Raw genomic sequence first — 15,287 nt, 5'->3', positions numbered from 1 at the left:
GAGTCAGGCCACCGTGGCAGACAGCAAAAGCAAGAAGCACTTGGTGCACACTTCTGGCACACGCAGAACAAAGTGCAGAATCTCTTACACGGACCTTCACACAGGTGGCATGCCACACACATGCGGACACCATGCCATACACGTGCAGGCCACAGCCTGGCCCCAGTGAGGACAATGAGACAGTGGGAGGAGGCAGCCATGAAGCCTTTTCTCTCTTTCTGTCAGGTTCTCTAGGAACCCCCTGGACCTTGGCCAGGCTCACACGCTCACCTGGTGTTACTGTGACCCCCACAGCAGCTGGGGGCGGCGGGGGGGTCTGTGCTGGAAAGGAAGCTGTAGTCAGCAACCGTCCCACCTGGGACCTAGAAACTGAGGCCCAAGTAGGGCCTGCCTCCCACTGCAGTCAGTGCTTGCTGAAGGTGGGAGCAGATGGCTAGGCCTCCAGAAAACTCTAGGCCTGGGCCTGAAGACCCAGGAGAGTCAGAGTTTGATTTGGGGGTGCATTGAGAGAGGTTTTACATGCAGAACAAAGGAAGTGATAGCTCACTAGTTTGTCTTTTGTTTTGTTTTGTTTTTTTCCTGAGACTTGATTCCTTGTAAGGATGGAATTGGAGCTTCACTGAGTCAGAAGCACATAACTTGATAAGTGAGAGCCTACCCAGTAAGAGTGCTGGGATGGAGAAGGGCCAATTACTACAGCCTATGAGAGGCCCAGTACCACAGTCCATGAACAATGAACCAGAACTAGCCCAGGAAAAGACTCAGTGGATCAAATAGGACAGTGGGTAGAGTGACAGGAAACCTGGACTGATCCTGAGCACCCAAGCCTGGCTTCTGCATCTAATGGGCTGTGTGACTTTGGGCCCATTTCCTGTCCTCTCTGGGCCTGTCTGTCTTCTGTTTCCCATCCACCATGGGTTCCAAGGAGAGCAGCACACACACAGGGTCTGGTTTGCATCCCTATCACTGTGGATGGCGGCTTTTCCTTGCTGAGCCTCAGTTCTCTCATGGTGAACACAGGAAGAATACTTTATGGAACTTAAGGGGCCCGAGCGGATGCTGGGTATCGGGGTCTTAGGCATAGGGCTGGCCTTCATTTGATGCCTGGGAAACAAGTGATGGATTTTAGTTATAAAGAGGGAGACAGGTTATGTGTGTACACATACACAGTGTGTGTGTGTGTGTGTGTGTGTGTGTGTGTGTGTGTGTGTGCACAGTGTGTCTTTGCATGTATAGATGCAATATCACAAAGATGGACGTGTATAGCAGGGCGCGGTGGCGCACATCTGTAATCCCGGCACTCAGGAGGCAGAGACAGGCAGATCTCTGTGAGTTCGAGGCCAGCCTGGTATACAGAGCGAGTTCCAGGACAGCCAGGGCTGTTACACAGAGAAACCCTGTCTTGAAAAACCAAAAGAAGATGCCCGTGTGTATGATGTGTGTGGGTGTGGAGGCCTGAGGTTGACACTGGGTTGCCTTTCTCAATCAGTCTTCACCTTTTATACTGAGGCAGGGGTCTCTCTCTTGAATCAGAGCTTGCTGACTCTGTAGTGTGGCTAGCTAGCTTGTTCTGAGGATCCCCCTGCTGCCTCCTGACTGCTGGAAATAGGGGTGGGCTGCCACACCCTCCTGATATTTACTTGGGTGCTTGAGATCTGAACTCCAGTCAAGTTCTCATGGCAAATACTTTTTTTCTTCAAGACACTGTGTGTGTGTGTGTGTGTGTGTGTGTGTGTGTGTGTGTGTGTGTGTGTGTTTGTAGCCCTGGCTGTCCTGGCAAATACTTTTTTTCTTCAAGACACTGTGTGTGTGTGTGTGTGTGTGTGTGTGTGTGTGTGTGTGTGTGTGTGTGTGTTGCCCTGGCTGTCCTGGCAAATACTTTTTTCTTCAAGACACTGTGTGTGTGTGTGTGTGTGTGTGTGTGTGTGTGTGTGTGTGTGACTTTGAACTCACAGAGATCTGCCTGCCTCTGTCTCCAGAGAGCTGGAATTAAAGGTGTGCACCACCACAGCCCACCTCAGCGAAAGCTTCTTTCCGTGCTGACTCATCTCTCCAGCCTACAATAGTCAGTTTTACTGAATGCCAATATCTTTTGACTCGGAAGTGCTGAATGAAGAAGGAGTTTTATCTACTGTCAATATACAAAGGTCTATAAACGATATAGCTTCCTGGGTGCCTGCTAGAGGAAACAGTTTGGCTCTAGCCAAGTAGAGACTGTATAAAGACGGATGGGAAGGCTCAGGCTCAGGAGGGAGGGAGTTCCCTGTCTCCAGTGGTGTGCTAGTCCACGTTAGGAAGGCCCAAGGTAGAGACACAGAAAGGGGCCGGTGTGAGGAACTGGAAGGGTGACCCCAGTTTGGAGGGACAGGCTCACCTGTACCCAGGCGTCGGAACTTGAACCCCCAGGGGGAGGTGACATAGGGACCGATGGAGCCGCTGGAGACCACTGTGTGCAGCACCTCCTGAATCTGAGCCCCGTCCGCGTTTCCTTCGGAGCCCACATCCAGCTCAACAAAGACCCAGCCATCCAGCTCCCTGGGGAGAAAAAGGCCTGTGATCTGCACGCCTCTGTCAAGCTCCTGCCATGACACCCAGCCCTGTACCTGGGCAGCCTGTGCCTACGGTAGGGCTTTTCTGGAACAGGATACCCTATCTATGCCTTTCTGATTTCTCATCAAGAATGACCCCCTCCAAGCCGGGTGCAGTGGCACACGCCTGTAATTCCAGCACTTGGGGAGGCAGGGGCTAGCCTGGTCTACAAAGCGAGGGAGTTCTAAGGCTTCACATAGAAACCATGTCTCAGAAAAACAAACAAACAAACAAAAACCCCAAGAACGACCCCTCCAGGCCCTCCCTGCCCTGCCCTGCCCTTGGTATTCAGGCCCCTTCCCATCCTTGGCCCCTTCTGGTTGTCCCCACCCCTCCCATCCCCAGGGACCCATCTCACTTGATGAACACCACACTGACAATCTGCTCTCCAGGGATCTTCCCGTACTCCGTCTCCAGCTGCGGGGACATACCACCATCATCAGACGCCTCCCACATACTCCAGTACTGCCCCACCACCCCTGAGGAACCCCCAACCGCAGGTTCTCTCTCTCCCACATACCTTATCCACCACAGCCTCTGACACCTCTCGGAACTCCTTGGCGCCTGCATCTTCTAGCTGTGGGCTGTACTCAATGGACCGAGTAAAATTTACCAGAGCTCGGAAATAGACTGTGGGAGAGAAGGTTTGGAATGTCATGGTGGAGGGGTCCAGCTTAGCAGGTGGGAAACCTAGAAGGCGGGCTGAAAATAAGGTGTTTATCTCCCACACGGGCTGACACCTAGCATGACCAATCACAGCTTTACTGTGATATTTTCCCAGCCAGTTTTTTTTTTTTTTTTTTAAGATTTGTTGATTATTTATACAGTGGTCTACATGTACACCTCAGGCCAGAAGACGGCATCAGGTTACATCATAGATATGAGAGTCGGGCATGGTGGCGCACGCCTTTAATCCCAGCACTCGGGAGGCAGAGGCAGGCGGATCACTGTGAGTTCGAGGCCAGCCTGGTCTACAAAGCGAGTCCAGGATGGCCAAGGCTACACAGAGAAACCCTGTCTCGGAAAAAAAAAAAATCATAGATGTGAGCCACCATGTGGTTTCTGGGAATTGAACTCAGGACCTCTGGAAGAGCAGTCAGTGCTCTTAACCTCTGAGCCATCTCTCCAGCCCCTCCCAGCCAGTTCTTATCCATCCCTCTGGGCTCAGCTTAGTAACCACACTCTAAGATGACCACCTTCCCTGTCCTGGATGGTGTGGGGCCACCACTCTGGGCTCTCACATCACCTCTGCTTCCCAAACCGAAAGCCTTCCTTCTCTCATCCCATCAATTAATTCTGCTGGGTACACGTGGGCCACACAGCACCACGGCAGCTATCAGGTCCCGATTCAGCTACTTCACACGCTCACCTGCCTCAGTCAAAGTCTCATTCCTTCTTCATGAAATGTGGGGGTGAGAGAGTCAAATGCATTTACACCCCAGGGCTGCTGCACGGAGTGAAGGATGCTTGCCTTCCCATACTGCCCCTGTGCACACAGGCCCGCACTTGGGAATGAGGAGTGTGGTCACCTGACACCCCGCCTCACCAAACCAGGAGCTCCATGAGGAAATGGGGAACCCACTCAATTCATGGCTCAAGGGCTTATCGGTGAGTCATGGCCAAATAAACTCAAGTCACTTCTGGTGTGAATGCAACATACAACTATTGTTTCCTTTAGCACCGGATGTACACAGCACAGTTTACAGCCACTGGTTATCAGGTTGGCTAGGGTTTGGATCTCCAGTCTGGCCAAGGCCCACCTGTGGAAAGCTTGGGCCCAGCTTATAGCACTGTTGGAGGCAGCAGACCTTTCAGCAAGGGCTCTTATTCGATTGAACCATCTCCCCAGCCTCACCTTTTGTTGTTTTGTTGTTAGGAGGTGGAGCCTAATGGATGGAAGTTAGGTCACTGAGGGTCTGGCCATGAAAGGGATACCGAGACTCAGTACCAGCCCAGCCCACCCCACCCCCACCCACCACTGGTTCCTGGACACTAGTAGGGGTGAACCAAACTCCTCTGCTAAACTCTTCTACCACAGTAAACTGCCAGCACAGGCCCAGAGCAGCCGAGCCAACTGGCCCTGGTCTGACACTGAAAACCAAAGTAAATCTTTCTTCCTTATTAAGTCAGTTACCTCTGCTATCTTTTTTCTTTTTCTTTCTTTCTTTTTTTTTTTTTCCCAAGACAGGGTTTCTCTGTGCAGCCTTGGCTGTCCTAAACTCACTTTGTAGACCAAGCTGACCTTGAAGTCACTGCGATTCGCCTGCCTCTGCCTCCCGAGTGCTGGGCTAAAGGTGTGTGCCACCACGCCCGGCACCTCTGATATCTTGTCACAGTGACAGAAGGCTGAGCAGAACAATGTTCTTGAGTTAGAAATGTGCATTAAACTCTCTAGTAGGGATCCCGGGTGGTGTCACACACCTGTAATACAAGCAAGCACTCCTGTCTTGAAGGAAACAAACAAACCTCCAAAACCTCTGTAGTAGCAAATGAGCCAAACATTTGTATGTATGTATACATGCGCACCCAGTGTACACACACATACATATACATAGAGCTCGAGAACTGGTGGATGATCTGGGAATAACCAAATTGATCTATTCAATATACCCACATTACACACTCAATTATTTTGGGGTGTGTGTGTGTGTGTGTGTGTGTGTGTGTGTGTGTGTGTGTGTGTGTGTGTATGCACATGTGCATCCAGGTACACATGCCCAAAAGCACATGGAAGCCAGAAGAAGACGTGGTGTGTGTGCCTTGCTCTATCACTCTGCCTTTTCCCTTGAGATGGGGGTCTCTCACTGAACCTGAAGCTAGGTTGGCAGCCAGTGATCCCGTCCCTGCTCCGATCAGAGCTGGGGTTACAGGCCCTAGGAGCTTTTTATCATGGATGCTGGGGACTTGAATCCAGGGTCCCATGCTTAGGCAGCAAGTGTTCATTTGTTTTGTTTTGTTTTTGAGACAGGGTTTCTCTGTGTAGCCCTGGCTGTCCTGGACTCCCTTTGTAGACTAGGCTGGCCTCGAACTCACAGAGATACGCCTACCTCTGCTTCTTGGGTGCTGGGAATGAGACGTGCGCCACCACGCCCAGCCCAGCAAGTGCTCTTATTCAAAAGAGCTATTTCCCCAGCCCTTTTGTCACTGTTGTTGTTTGAGACAGGGTCTCAGATTCTGGGCTAGCCTTGATATGTAGCCAAGGTTGGCCATGAACTTTGTTTTTGTTGTTGTTGTTGTTGTTTCTGAGGGAGAAAGAAGGGTCTCATGTAGCCCACACTAAGATCAAATTCATTATGTAGCCTCGAACTTCTGGTGCTCCTGCCTCTACCTCATGAATGCTGGGACCAAAGGCACATGCCACCGTGCTCAGCCTTCCACTAATGTGTGTGTGCGTGTACGCCTGGGGTTAAGCACAGGTTATAAACATCAGGTTAATAAGAGTCACCAAGTGGTCTGAAGTGTGTGCACAGTGCTCAGAACACTCCTCAGCACAGAGCGAGTGCAACATGATACCTACTGTCACCATGTGAAGGGAGGGCAGCTCACTAGTTAATGGCCCTACTGCTGGAGCAGGATGGCCCCTGATGGCCTGTGATAGTTCTGAGTTCTAATGTTGCATCTATAACCTAAGGCCACCAGTGCCCACCCCAAGGACTGCTGAGGACCCACATGGTACCTGGAGCATGTCATGGGAGCAGGGCTGACAGGAACCATTAACTCAGATATTCAGGACAAGCCCTAGGAACAGCCCTAGACCAGAAAAGCATGCCAGTAAGAAGCGGTATGGAGGGTCTACTGTGTGCTGGGGGTGTTCAAGGGCAGGGGATAGCGATAGACTCATCAAACGGAAATTTCCATCCCCAGGAAGATCATTTTCTAGTTGGGGGTAAGATTATGTGGATGTGGCCGGGCGTGATGGAGCACGCCTTTAATCCTAGCACTCGGGAGGCAGAGGCAGGCAGATCGCTGTGAGTTCGAGGCCAGCCTGGGCTACAAAGTGAGTCCAGGACAGCCAGATACACAGAGAAACCCTGTCTCAAAAAACCAAAAAAAAATTTAAAAAAAAAAAAAAATTTAAAACCCAACCAAACAAATGAAAAAAAAAAAAAAAAAGAATGTGTGGATTATCAGGAATGGGACTTGGGAGAGAGCCTGCTAGGGAAGGAAGGGAGGAGATAGTTGTTTTGTTTTGTTTTGTTTTCCTTTTTGGGAGGGGTTTGAGACAGGGTTTCTCTGTGTGTAGCCCTGGCTGGCTGTCCCTAGAACTCACTTTGTAGACCAGGCTGGCCTCGAACTCACAGAGATCTGTCTGCCCCTGCCTCCCAAGTGCTGGGATTAAAGGTATGCACCATCACCGCCTAGCTTGAGGGTATAGTTTTTTGTTTTTTGTTTTTAATGGGGGTTCAAGGAAGGAGTCTCTTTGAAGGAAAGGGGTGACCATGGCAGTGTCTGTAAGAAAAGCACTGTACACAGGGGAGCTGACATGTGCAAAGGCCCTGAGACTGAAGTGAGTACGTGTGACATTTGGTCAGGATGTACGTGACAGAGTGGGGGGTGTCTTCCACTTTACTCTCTATCTTTTGGGCCTAGAGATGCGCAGACTCCAAGCTAAGGTGTTCTCCCTCTATGGGGGGTTAAGAGGGTCCCAGGGGTAGGTGCAGGACTGGATCCTACACATTGAGGGGATGCTGTGTCTGTCTGAACCACAGCCAATGGTGGGGCCCAGCTCCTGGGTGCTGAGTAGGTGGAGCTTGTGGGCGGAGTGTAGGGCTGTGCGCTCTGCCACAGAGGCCTCTTGTGTGCAAGCACAGAGGCCCATTGAGAGCCCCCACCCCGGCCCCTGGCCTCAGCCCACGGCCAAGTTCGGGTGAGGAGGCCGGGCCTCTGCCCAGGAATGTGCCCACTCCCGAGGAGAGTGTTAGAGCACCACAAAGCCCCTTTCTACCAGGGAAGGGCTGGAGTCTTCCAGACTGACCCCTCTCCTTGTCCCAAAGCCAGGGCAAGCACCTCACTTGAGGACCCACCCAGCTCTGAGGGGCTGAGATGGCAGGAATTCTGAGGCTGCCTCGGGGAGGGGGTGCTCTGGGCATCTGCCCTGACCAGGCCTCCTCCACCTGGCCTTCTGACCCTAGCTAAAGCATTCCCTGAGATCAGAGGCTGGAGCAGAGGAAGATAAACTGCCGAGTCCTCCTGTGAGTGGGAGGCGTACACCCCCAAAACCTTAAGCACCCATTCCTGCTCAGCAGAGTCTTCATTCTCATTGTGACTGGGCTGTGTCTCCACTTTGGGATCCCTTGGGTGGGCAGGAAACCAGCCTGTGCAGAGGCTGAGACAAGCTGCTCCCCAATCTCAAACTTGGCTGTGCCTTGGCCAGCACCACTAGAGGAAGAATGGCACCTGGCCTGGCCTCAACTGTTCCCAGAGGTACCTCTGGGCCTCCTGTGTGACTCTTGGCCAAGGTGGGCTAGACAGAGGAACACAGGGAAAAAGACTGAACATCAAGGATAAGCTGGGGGGGGTGGTCCCCAGAAAAATGGACAGACAGACAGACAGAGCAGAGACAGAACAGGCCACAGAGAACCAGGGGAAAGGACACACAGAAAGCAGAATTGGGAGAGAGCATAGAAAGGTCTAGACCATGGTAAAGATGGGGAGGGGAAAGGGAGAGGGAGAGGGGAAGAGACGGTGGTGGAGGTTGGAACTGGGGAGCCAAGGAGAAAGTGGACGGAAGTTATTTCAAATAGGCAGCCGGGCGTGGTGGTACATGCCTTTTATTCCAGCACTCAGGAGGCAGAGGCAGGTGGATCTCTGTGAGTTCGAGGCCAGCCTGGTCTGCAAAAGGGAATCCAGGACAGCCAAGGCTACACAGAGAAATCTGTCTAGAAAAGCCAAAAACAAAAACCAAAAAGCAAATCAAATAGGCAGTGGCCAGAGCAGGGCTGATGGTGGGGGAAAGGCTGACAGGCTGGTTAGCAGCCAGAAGCAAACAAGGAGAGGTGATAGGCATAGCCAGGGGTGGTTCAGATGAAGCCGGGAGGAGCTGGGGAGCTACAGCCTTGCCTGGCTGCAAGGGACATCTCAGGGGCTGGGGGCTTGGGAGCCAACCCAAGCTTGGCACTATCAGACTCAGGGCCAGCCTTTCCTTGCCTACAGAGGAAGGGTGCTGGTCCTGAGCAAGCCTGTATGATACACACTAGGAGCTTGGGCCATCAGGATACACACCTGTGCCTCCCAGGCTGGGACTAAGCCCAGCTGGCTGGCCATACCCCAAGGGCAGCCAGCCAGGCAGCGTTGGGACTGGAGATTGAGGCCATGCCACCTCCCACAAAGAAAGACAAAGGCCTGGGCTTGGGCCCTCCTAGGAAACAGCTACCCTGTTCCCTCTCTTCCTGCACCTCTGGCCTTGCCTACCCTCACCCCCAGAATCCCAGAAGAGAAGAGCCTGCAAAGAAGCATCTGAAGGGGGTATACTACAGAAGGCATTCCAGCATTCCCATGACCCTCAGGGCAGGTCACAGGTGCTCCCGAGGGAACTAGACAGACCAAAGCCTCAACAGGAGGCAGTTCCCAGAGTGCATCAGTCCAGGCTACCCTGGGAGATGGCTCACATCCACAACACCGCCCAATACTCCTACTTCTGGTCCTAGCCAGGTGCTGGGCGTCCTCTGGTCCTGCCAAGATTTATGAGTGGGAAAACTTGAGGCAGCAGCCGTGTCCATGTGCTATGAGGTCATCATAGTTGGCCAGGCTTCTCTGGGCCAGTCTTGCGTGCATTGGCGCAGGTGGGATGACACCCTCAGATGCTTGGATGCTCCTGCTACACCAGGTAAGGGGAAACGACCTCAGCCCTGGAGATGCCCCACTACTTTGAACACTGGGAGGCAGCCTGGCTTTCTGTCCCAACTAGAACTGAGCTTCTTGTGGCCACTGTCCAGAGTTTTGTGCAGGTGACACAGGCAGATAGCTAAACTTGGCTGTTCCCAACCTTGCAGGTGCTTGCCCATCAGCTCACACAGTTGTCACTCATCAAGAAAGGGACCATCAAGCCAGGTGGTGGTGGCACACGCTTTTGATCCCAGCACTTGGGAGGCAGAGGCAGGCGGATCGCTGTGAGTTCGAGGCCAGCCTAGTTTGCAAAGCAAATCCAGGACAGTCAAGGCTACACAGAGAAATCCTGTCTCAAAAAACCAAAGAAGAGGAGGAAGAGGAGGAAGAGGAGGAGGAGGAAGAGGAGGAGGAGGAGGAGGAGGAGGAGGAGGAGGAGGAGGAGGAAGAAGAAGAAGAAGAAGAAGAAGAAGAAGAAGAAGAAGAAGAAGAAGAAGAAGAAGAAGAAGAAGAAGAAAGCAGCCGGGCGTGGTGGTACACACCTCTAATCCCAGCACTCGGGAGGCAGAGGCAGGTGAGTTCGAGGCCAGCCTGGTCTACAAAGTGAGCTCAGGACAGCCAAGATAACACAGAGGAACCATATCTTGAAAAGCCAACAAACAAACAACAAAAAAGGGAACATCCCCACAGGACCCTCGGGCTTTCAGCCAAGAGATGGGGCCTCTACAACCGATAAGCTTGCTCCAGGGCTCCCCTCAGCAACTTACCCATCTGGAAGTCCCCACTGCCTAGTTCTCCACTGCCAAGGCCATCTGCAAATAAAAGTCAGACTTAAGTCAGTAGCAACAAACACTGCACACCGACATGACACCGGGCACTATTGCAAGTGAATACAGAACGGTTACCTCACCCTGACCCTGTGCCTAGTTAGCTTGGAGGCCTCCATCATAGGATACAAACCAAGGTCCCATATTCCAGGGACCATTTGTCCAATGAGTCGGGGAGAGGAGCCAGGTCAGCCTTGTATAGCCGTGGTTGTCCTGGACTCACTTTGTATATCAGGCTGGCCTCGAACTCACAGCAATCAACCTGCCTCTGTCTTCCTGAGTGCTGGGATTACAAGAGTGTGCTACCATGCCTGGCTATGGGCTATTTCTTGAAGTCCCATCTGGGGTGACTTTCATGAGACCTTCCAATGAGAAAAGCCAGAGCTGTTCCCGGCAGCCCTCCATCCCTAGCAGGGGAGTGCCTGGCTCACCTCCTGATGCATCATCAGCCAGCAGGTCCTCATCATCAGAGAGGTCTGAATAGGACCAGCCAGCCAAGCCTGCTGTGACAGCCTCTGTGTCTTCAGGCAGAGAAAGGCCATCATAGGCCCTCAGACCGTGTGTCACCTATGGGAGATGACAGTCCATGAGTCAGCCCCTCCTGTTCACTGCCAAACTTCAGGGCCCTTCTTCTCACTTCAGAGGGGCCCCAACATTTCATCCCAAAATCCACCCCCCCCCATTGTTAGACTCAGTATGGCTAAGAGAGCCAGGAAGAGCTGGAAATACTTTTTGTGACTCATCTTCCCAAAGACCCACCAAACCCAGGAGGCTTCAGAGCCCAACGTGAAGATTCTCAAGGATTCTTCAGACAGAGCAGACAGTAAAAGGAAGATCGTCTGGTAAAAGGTGGCTTCTTTTTCTTTGGAGAATACAAGGGACACCCAGGACATGAGAGTAGGCAAGGGGACACGGGTAGGTATGGGGTGACCTGGATCGGTAGAGACAACAGACACGAGCAGGCAGAACAGCGGACACTTTAAGTGTGAAGGTGGTAAGGGCAGAAGTGAGGGGCTTGATCTGGGCTTCTGTAACAGTCTCTCCTCAGGCCCTTGGCCTTCTCCATCCGGTCTGCCTGCTGTCCAAGCCTGGCTGCAGGCAGCACATTCCACTGTCCAGAACAACACATAGAGCCCTGCAGCTAGTCTAAATGGGAGCAAGTCAGACGTCAACTCCCCCACCACCTCAGGCTACTGTTAAGCTTAACTGGGTCTAAGGCATCTGTCCTGGGAAAGCTGGGGATGGGAGGTAGGGGAGTCGGGGGCAGGCAGCGGCACAGCACAGAGGCCCAGCAAGAGGCACTGGTGCTACTCATTACCCAGGCTTTCCCCAGAAATGGCCATGGATAGTAAATGCCTGCATCGACTTCGGCAACATCAAGATGTTTTCAAAGGCGTTGTCCAGGTAACTGAGAGGAAAATCACTCAGGGGAGCCCAAAGGCTGGGAGGCCCCCAGGCACAGGAATGCAGTATTCAATGACCCCAGACCAGTCCCAAATCCCTGGTGAAAGAGTCTGAGTGTCAGCAGTGTCTGAGCAGCCTGGACTGGACAGAGGGCACTCAGTTCCCTGTGAAAGACCTCAATTCCATACAATCCACAACCCCCCAGCCTTCCGCCACAACGTCCTTCCTTCCTAGTTTCTGGGACCATCTCATGTTATCCTCAACATCGACCCCATTTAGCCATCACCCCTCCAACTACCTGGTAATAAAAAGGTACAGTTAGGCAGGTGTAGTGACTCACGCCTGTAATCACAAACACTTCGCAGGTAGAGGCAGGAGGATCAGGAGTTCAAGGTTAACCCTGGCTTCACAGTGAGGTGGAGGTCAGTCTAGGTCACCTAAGACCTTGTCTCAAAGAAACAAAACAAAGAAATAAACACGCACACAGGTGGTGGCTGTGCCCGGCCATTTGAATGAGCTCAGTTGTAGAGTGACAGGCAGCAGATAACAAAGACCCAGGGATTATGTGTCCACTTATGGGTGAGAAAGGGTGCCGCACACGGTGACAGAAGGACAGATCAGCAGTTTGCTTGGTCTGTGGACTAGACAGGAGGGCAGGAAGGGACTCAAGACATTTTGGGGCAATGGCTCCAGCGTATGTGTTATGCTCACATACATTACTGACTCATGTGCTTGAAGCAAGTCCCATTTACTCTGAGTCACCTGTGCATCGACAGCAGGGACAAAAAAAGAAAGTTCTAGAGAGACAGCAGACTCCCTGTCTTTCACAGCCACTTCTTCCTGGCCAGGTCCTGGGTCCTGTTGGGCTCACACTGTGTCATCAGTATCCCCACTGGATAGAGGCAACCAGAAGACAAGAGGAGCGATGGGCTTAGCTCTACTCAGCACACACAAGCAATCCCTGAACACATGGGTAAGAGATAGCAACTGGGACCCAACCCACAAACCTGTGTATCCCCTCCTCCTATTCCAGGACTGAGCACCACTTGGGCACTTTGTCTTCGCCTGGCTGCTGAGCCTTGGATAATTGTTGCACTGCCTTCACCTGCCACCCTGGCATGGCGCTCTGCCTTGTCCTCATAGCCAAAGAGCAATGCCGCCACCTGATTCTTCTCTCCCCACCACAGAAGGGCCCATTCCTGTCCAGAGTGGCAGCCAAAGGACTTGTGGACTGTGTCCCTATGCATACAGGTATTTGACCTCGGAATCTCTGGGACCAGTAGTTGAACATGGGGGCACATGCCTATAACACTAGCATTCAAGAGGCAAAAGCAAGAAGGTCATGTGTTCAAGGCCAGCATGGGCCTTATTAAGACCATGTCTCAAAATTAATTAATTAATTAAAAATTCAGGTGGTGGTGGCGGCACATGACTTTAATCCCAGCACTCAGGAAGCAGAGGCAGTCAGATCTCTGAGTTTGAGACCAGCCTAGCCTGGTCTACAGAACGAGTTCCAGGACAACCAAGGCTACACAGTGAAACGCTTTCTCAAAAAACTGAAAATAAATCGAGTTTTGTCTAGGGTAGGTCCCAGGGTTCATTGATAGAGCACTTGCCTCCCTCACCTGGGCAAGGCCCTGGCTTGGATCCCAAGTTCCACCATCATCAAAACAAAGCAAAACAGACAAAAACACCTCCAGGACTGGTGAAGTGGCCTGGATTCCTGGCCTCTTCTCTGAGCGCGTGAGGTAGCTGCTCATCCCAGGTCTGACACAGCTGAGCACACCCAGGGGATTCTGAGAGCCACACTTTAAAACAAGCCCAGATCCTGCCTCCTTCCCTCCCTGGGAGTAGAGGTGGCTGGAGGGTGAGTCTTGAGCAGGTCTTGATTGACACCGGGGGACAAAGTTGGGGCAGGGGCACTGATTCGGAGCACAGAAAGTTTGAGAGAGTATGTACTTGGGTCCTTGCCTCACCCACGCCCTCCCAATGCCGGTGCGAGCAAGGCTATGGTGGCTGAGCATGGGGTGCGTAGATTCCTGGCACCACTTAGACACGGCTGTCTGGAAAGGAAACCCTTGCTGCTAAGCAAGGTTCACGGCTCCTTGTAGGGAGGAAGGGGGTGGGGGAGTAGCCTGGAACTGGACAGGAAATAGCAAAGTGAGATTCAACAGGGAAAAACATGCCAGGAACACACATCTGCAGGAAGGCCAAGAGTGCAGGGCACTGAGTCAGAAGTCCCCCAGCCCCAGACACCCAGGTCGTACATGCCAGCTGCTCTTGCTTGTAGCTCCCTCCCCAGCATCTGAGTATACAGGGGCAGCCAGGGCAACAGGCAAGACAGCCAGGGGGAGAGACTTCATTTGCAAAAGAGCTGTCCATCTGAAGGCAGCTGTGTTTCACATCTGGCAGGGGAAATGGAGCCAGAGGGAAAGACGCTCTGAAAAGAGCAGAGTGGGGCTGGCTACCTGATAGCAGAAGGGACTCAGAGCTGGCCAGCCTAGCCTTTGCTTCGGGCTAGTGAGAGCCTGCACTTGATCCCAGAGCGCTCCCTTGCACACCAGGAACGCCCGAAGCTGGCTGTAGGTGATGAACTGAAAAGGAGGGAATGGGGCAGCGAAAGATGGGTTTGGCTGTGACGGGTGGGATTTACCCTGGTGGTCTAGAACTACAGCTCACAAAGACCCTCTGAGGTAGTGGAGCAATGGTGTGTGGCTCTTCCACACAGCCCTGGCCTAGATAGATCATCGTGGATCTAGCCTCTGCTTCAAGATCCGGGCTAGACCTCACAGAGGCTGCAAGGCCAAAGCAGACAGCAGTTCCCAGCAGAATGTCCATGGCTACCCCAGACTCCATCCTCAACCTGACTAGCTCCATGAATGGCTCAAGGGCATGCTGTGCTGGCAGCAGCCTGGGCCTTTGCAGGGTGTTCCTTAAGTCCGAAGGAGGGCCATGGGTAGCTCCAAGGTCAGAGGCAGAAAATAGAACCCAGGCTTCCTGCCCTGTAGCCTGTCTCCGGCGCGGGAGCCCTGCTTCCTCCCAGAGGACAAGGAGCACTCAGGCAGAGGTGGAGGAAGATCTGAGGCAGTGAGGAAGGAGCCAAGCTGGGAGGGGGATTTTCCAGACCTGTAGGTTGCTGGCGTTAAGGGGGGTGGGTGACTCATGCAGCAGGCCAAGGCCAAAGTCTGTTTCTAACATGCTGGGAACAAGGACTAGAGGCAAGGGTGTAAGCAGGGGTAGTCCCTGGTGACAGCAATTTTCTGAACCCAGGCAGGTGGCACGCAGGTAGGGTACCAGACAGGAACTTCTGGGGGGGCACCACTCTCAAGTTCTGGGTGTGTGTCCAGGTTTTCTCTGGTGGGGACAAATGGCACATGGAGATCCCTCTAGGTACAAGGCCTATAGAGGTCCAGAGGAAAACTAGGCCATCCTCTCCAGCCTCTGTGAGGCTTTGGAGGGGGTCAAGGCTAGCTAGGGTGTTCTCAGAGTGGAGAAACAGGCACAGCATGGAAACCAAGCCAAGCCTGGAGCATGGCAACACAGGTAAATACAGGACAGAGGTGTGGGGTTTCCACAGTGTTAAGTGTGCACTTTTTTTTCTGTCTTTCTTTTTTAAATTTTATTTGTTTGTGTTTGGTTTTT

General features: G+C 52.7%; 1 protein-coding gene across 1 annotated transcript in view; it reads right to left on the bottom strand.

Moving 5' to 3' along the window:
- Positions 1-15,287, bottom strand: part of Hspg2 (heparan sulfate proteoglycan 2) — a 104,873-nt gene that overhangs the window by 58,480 nt on the left and 31,106 nt on the right. Inside the window, 5 exon segments of the mRNA XM_051171489.1 lie at positions 2,375-2,535; positions 2,948-3,006; positions 3,110-3,219; positions 10,182-10,226; positions 10,673-10,808. Coding sequence (XP_051027446.1) covers positions 2,375-2,535; positions 2,948-3,006; positions 3,110-3,219; positions 10,182-10,226; positions 10,673-10,808 — 511 coding nt within the window.

This window comes from Acomys russatus, chromosome 29, assembly GCF_903995435.1.
Source record: "Acomys russatus chromosome 29, mAcoRus1.1, whole genome shotgun sequence".
Taxonomy (NCBI): domain Eukaryota; kingdom Metazoa; phylum Chordata; class Mammalia; order Rodentia; family Muridae; genus Acomys; species Acomys russatus.
This window is presented reverse-complemented; position numbering and strand designations above follow the sequence as displayed.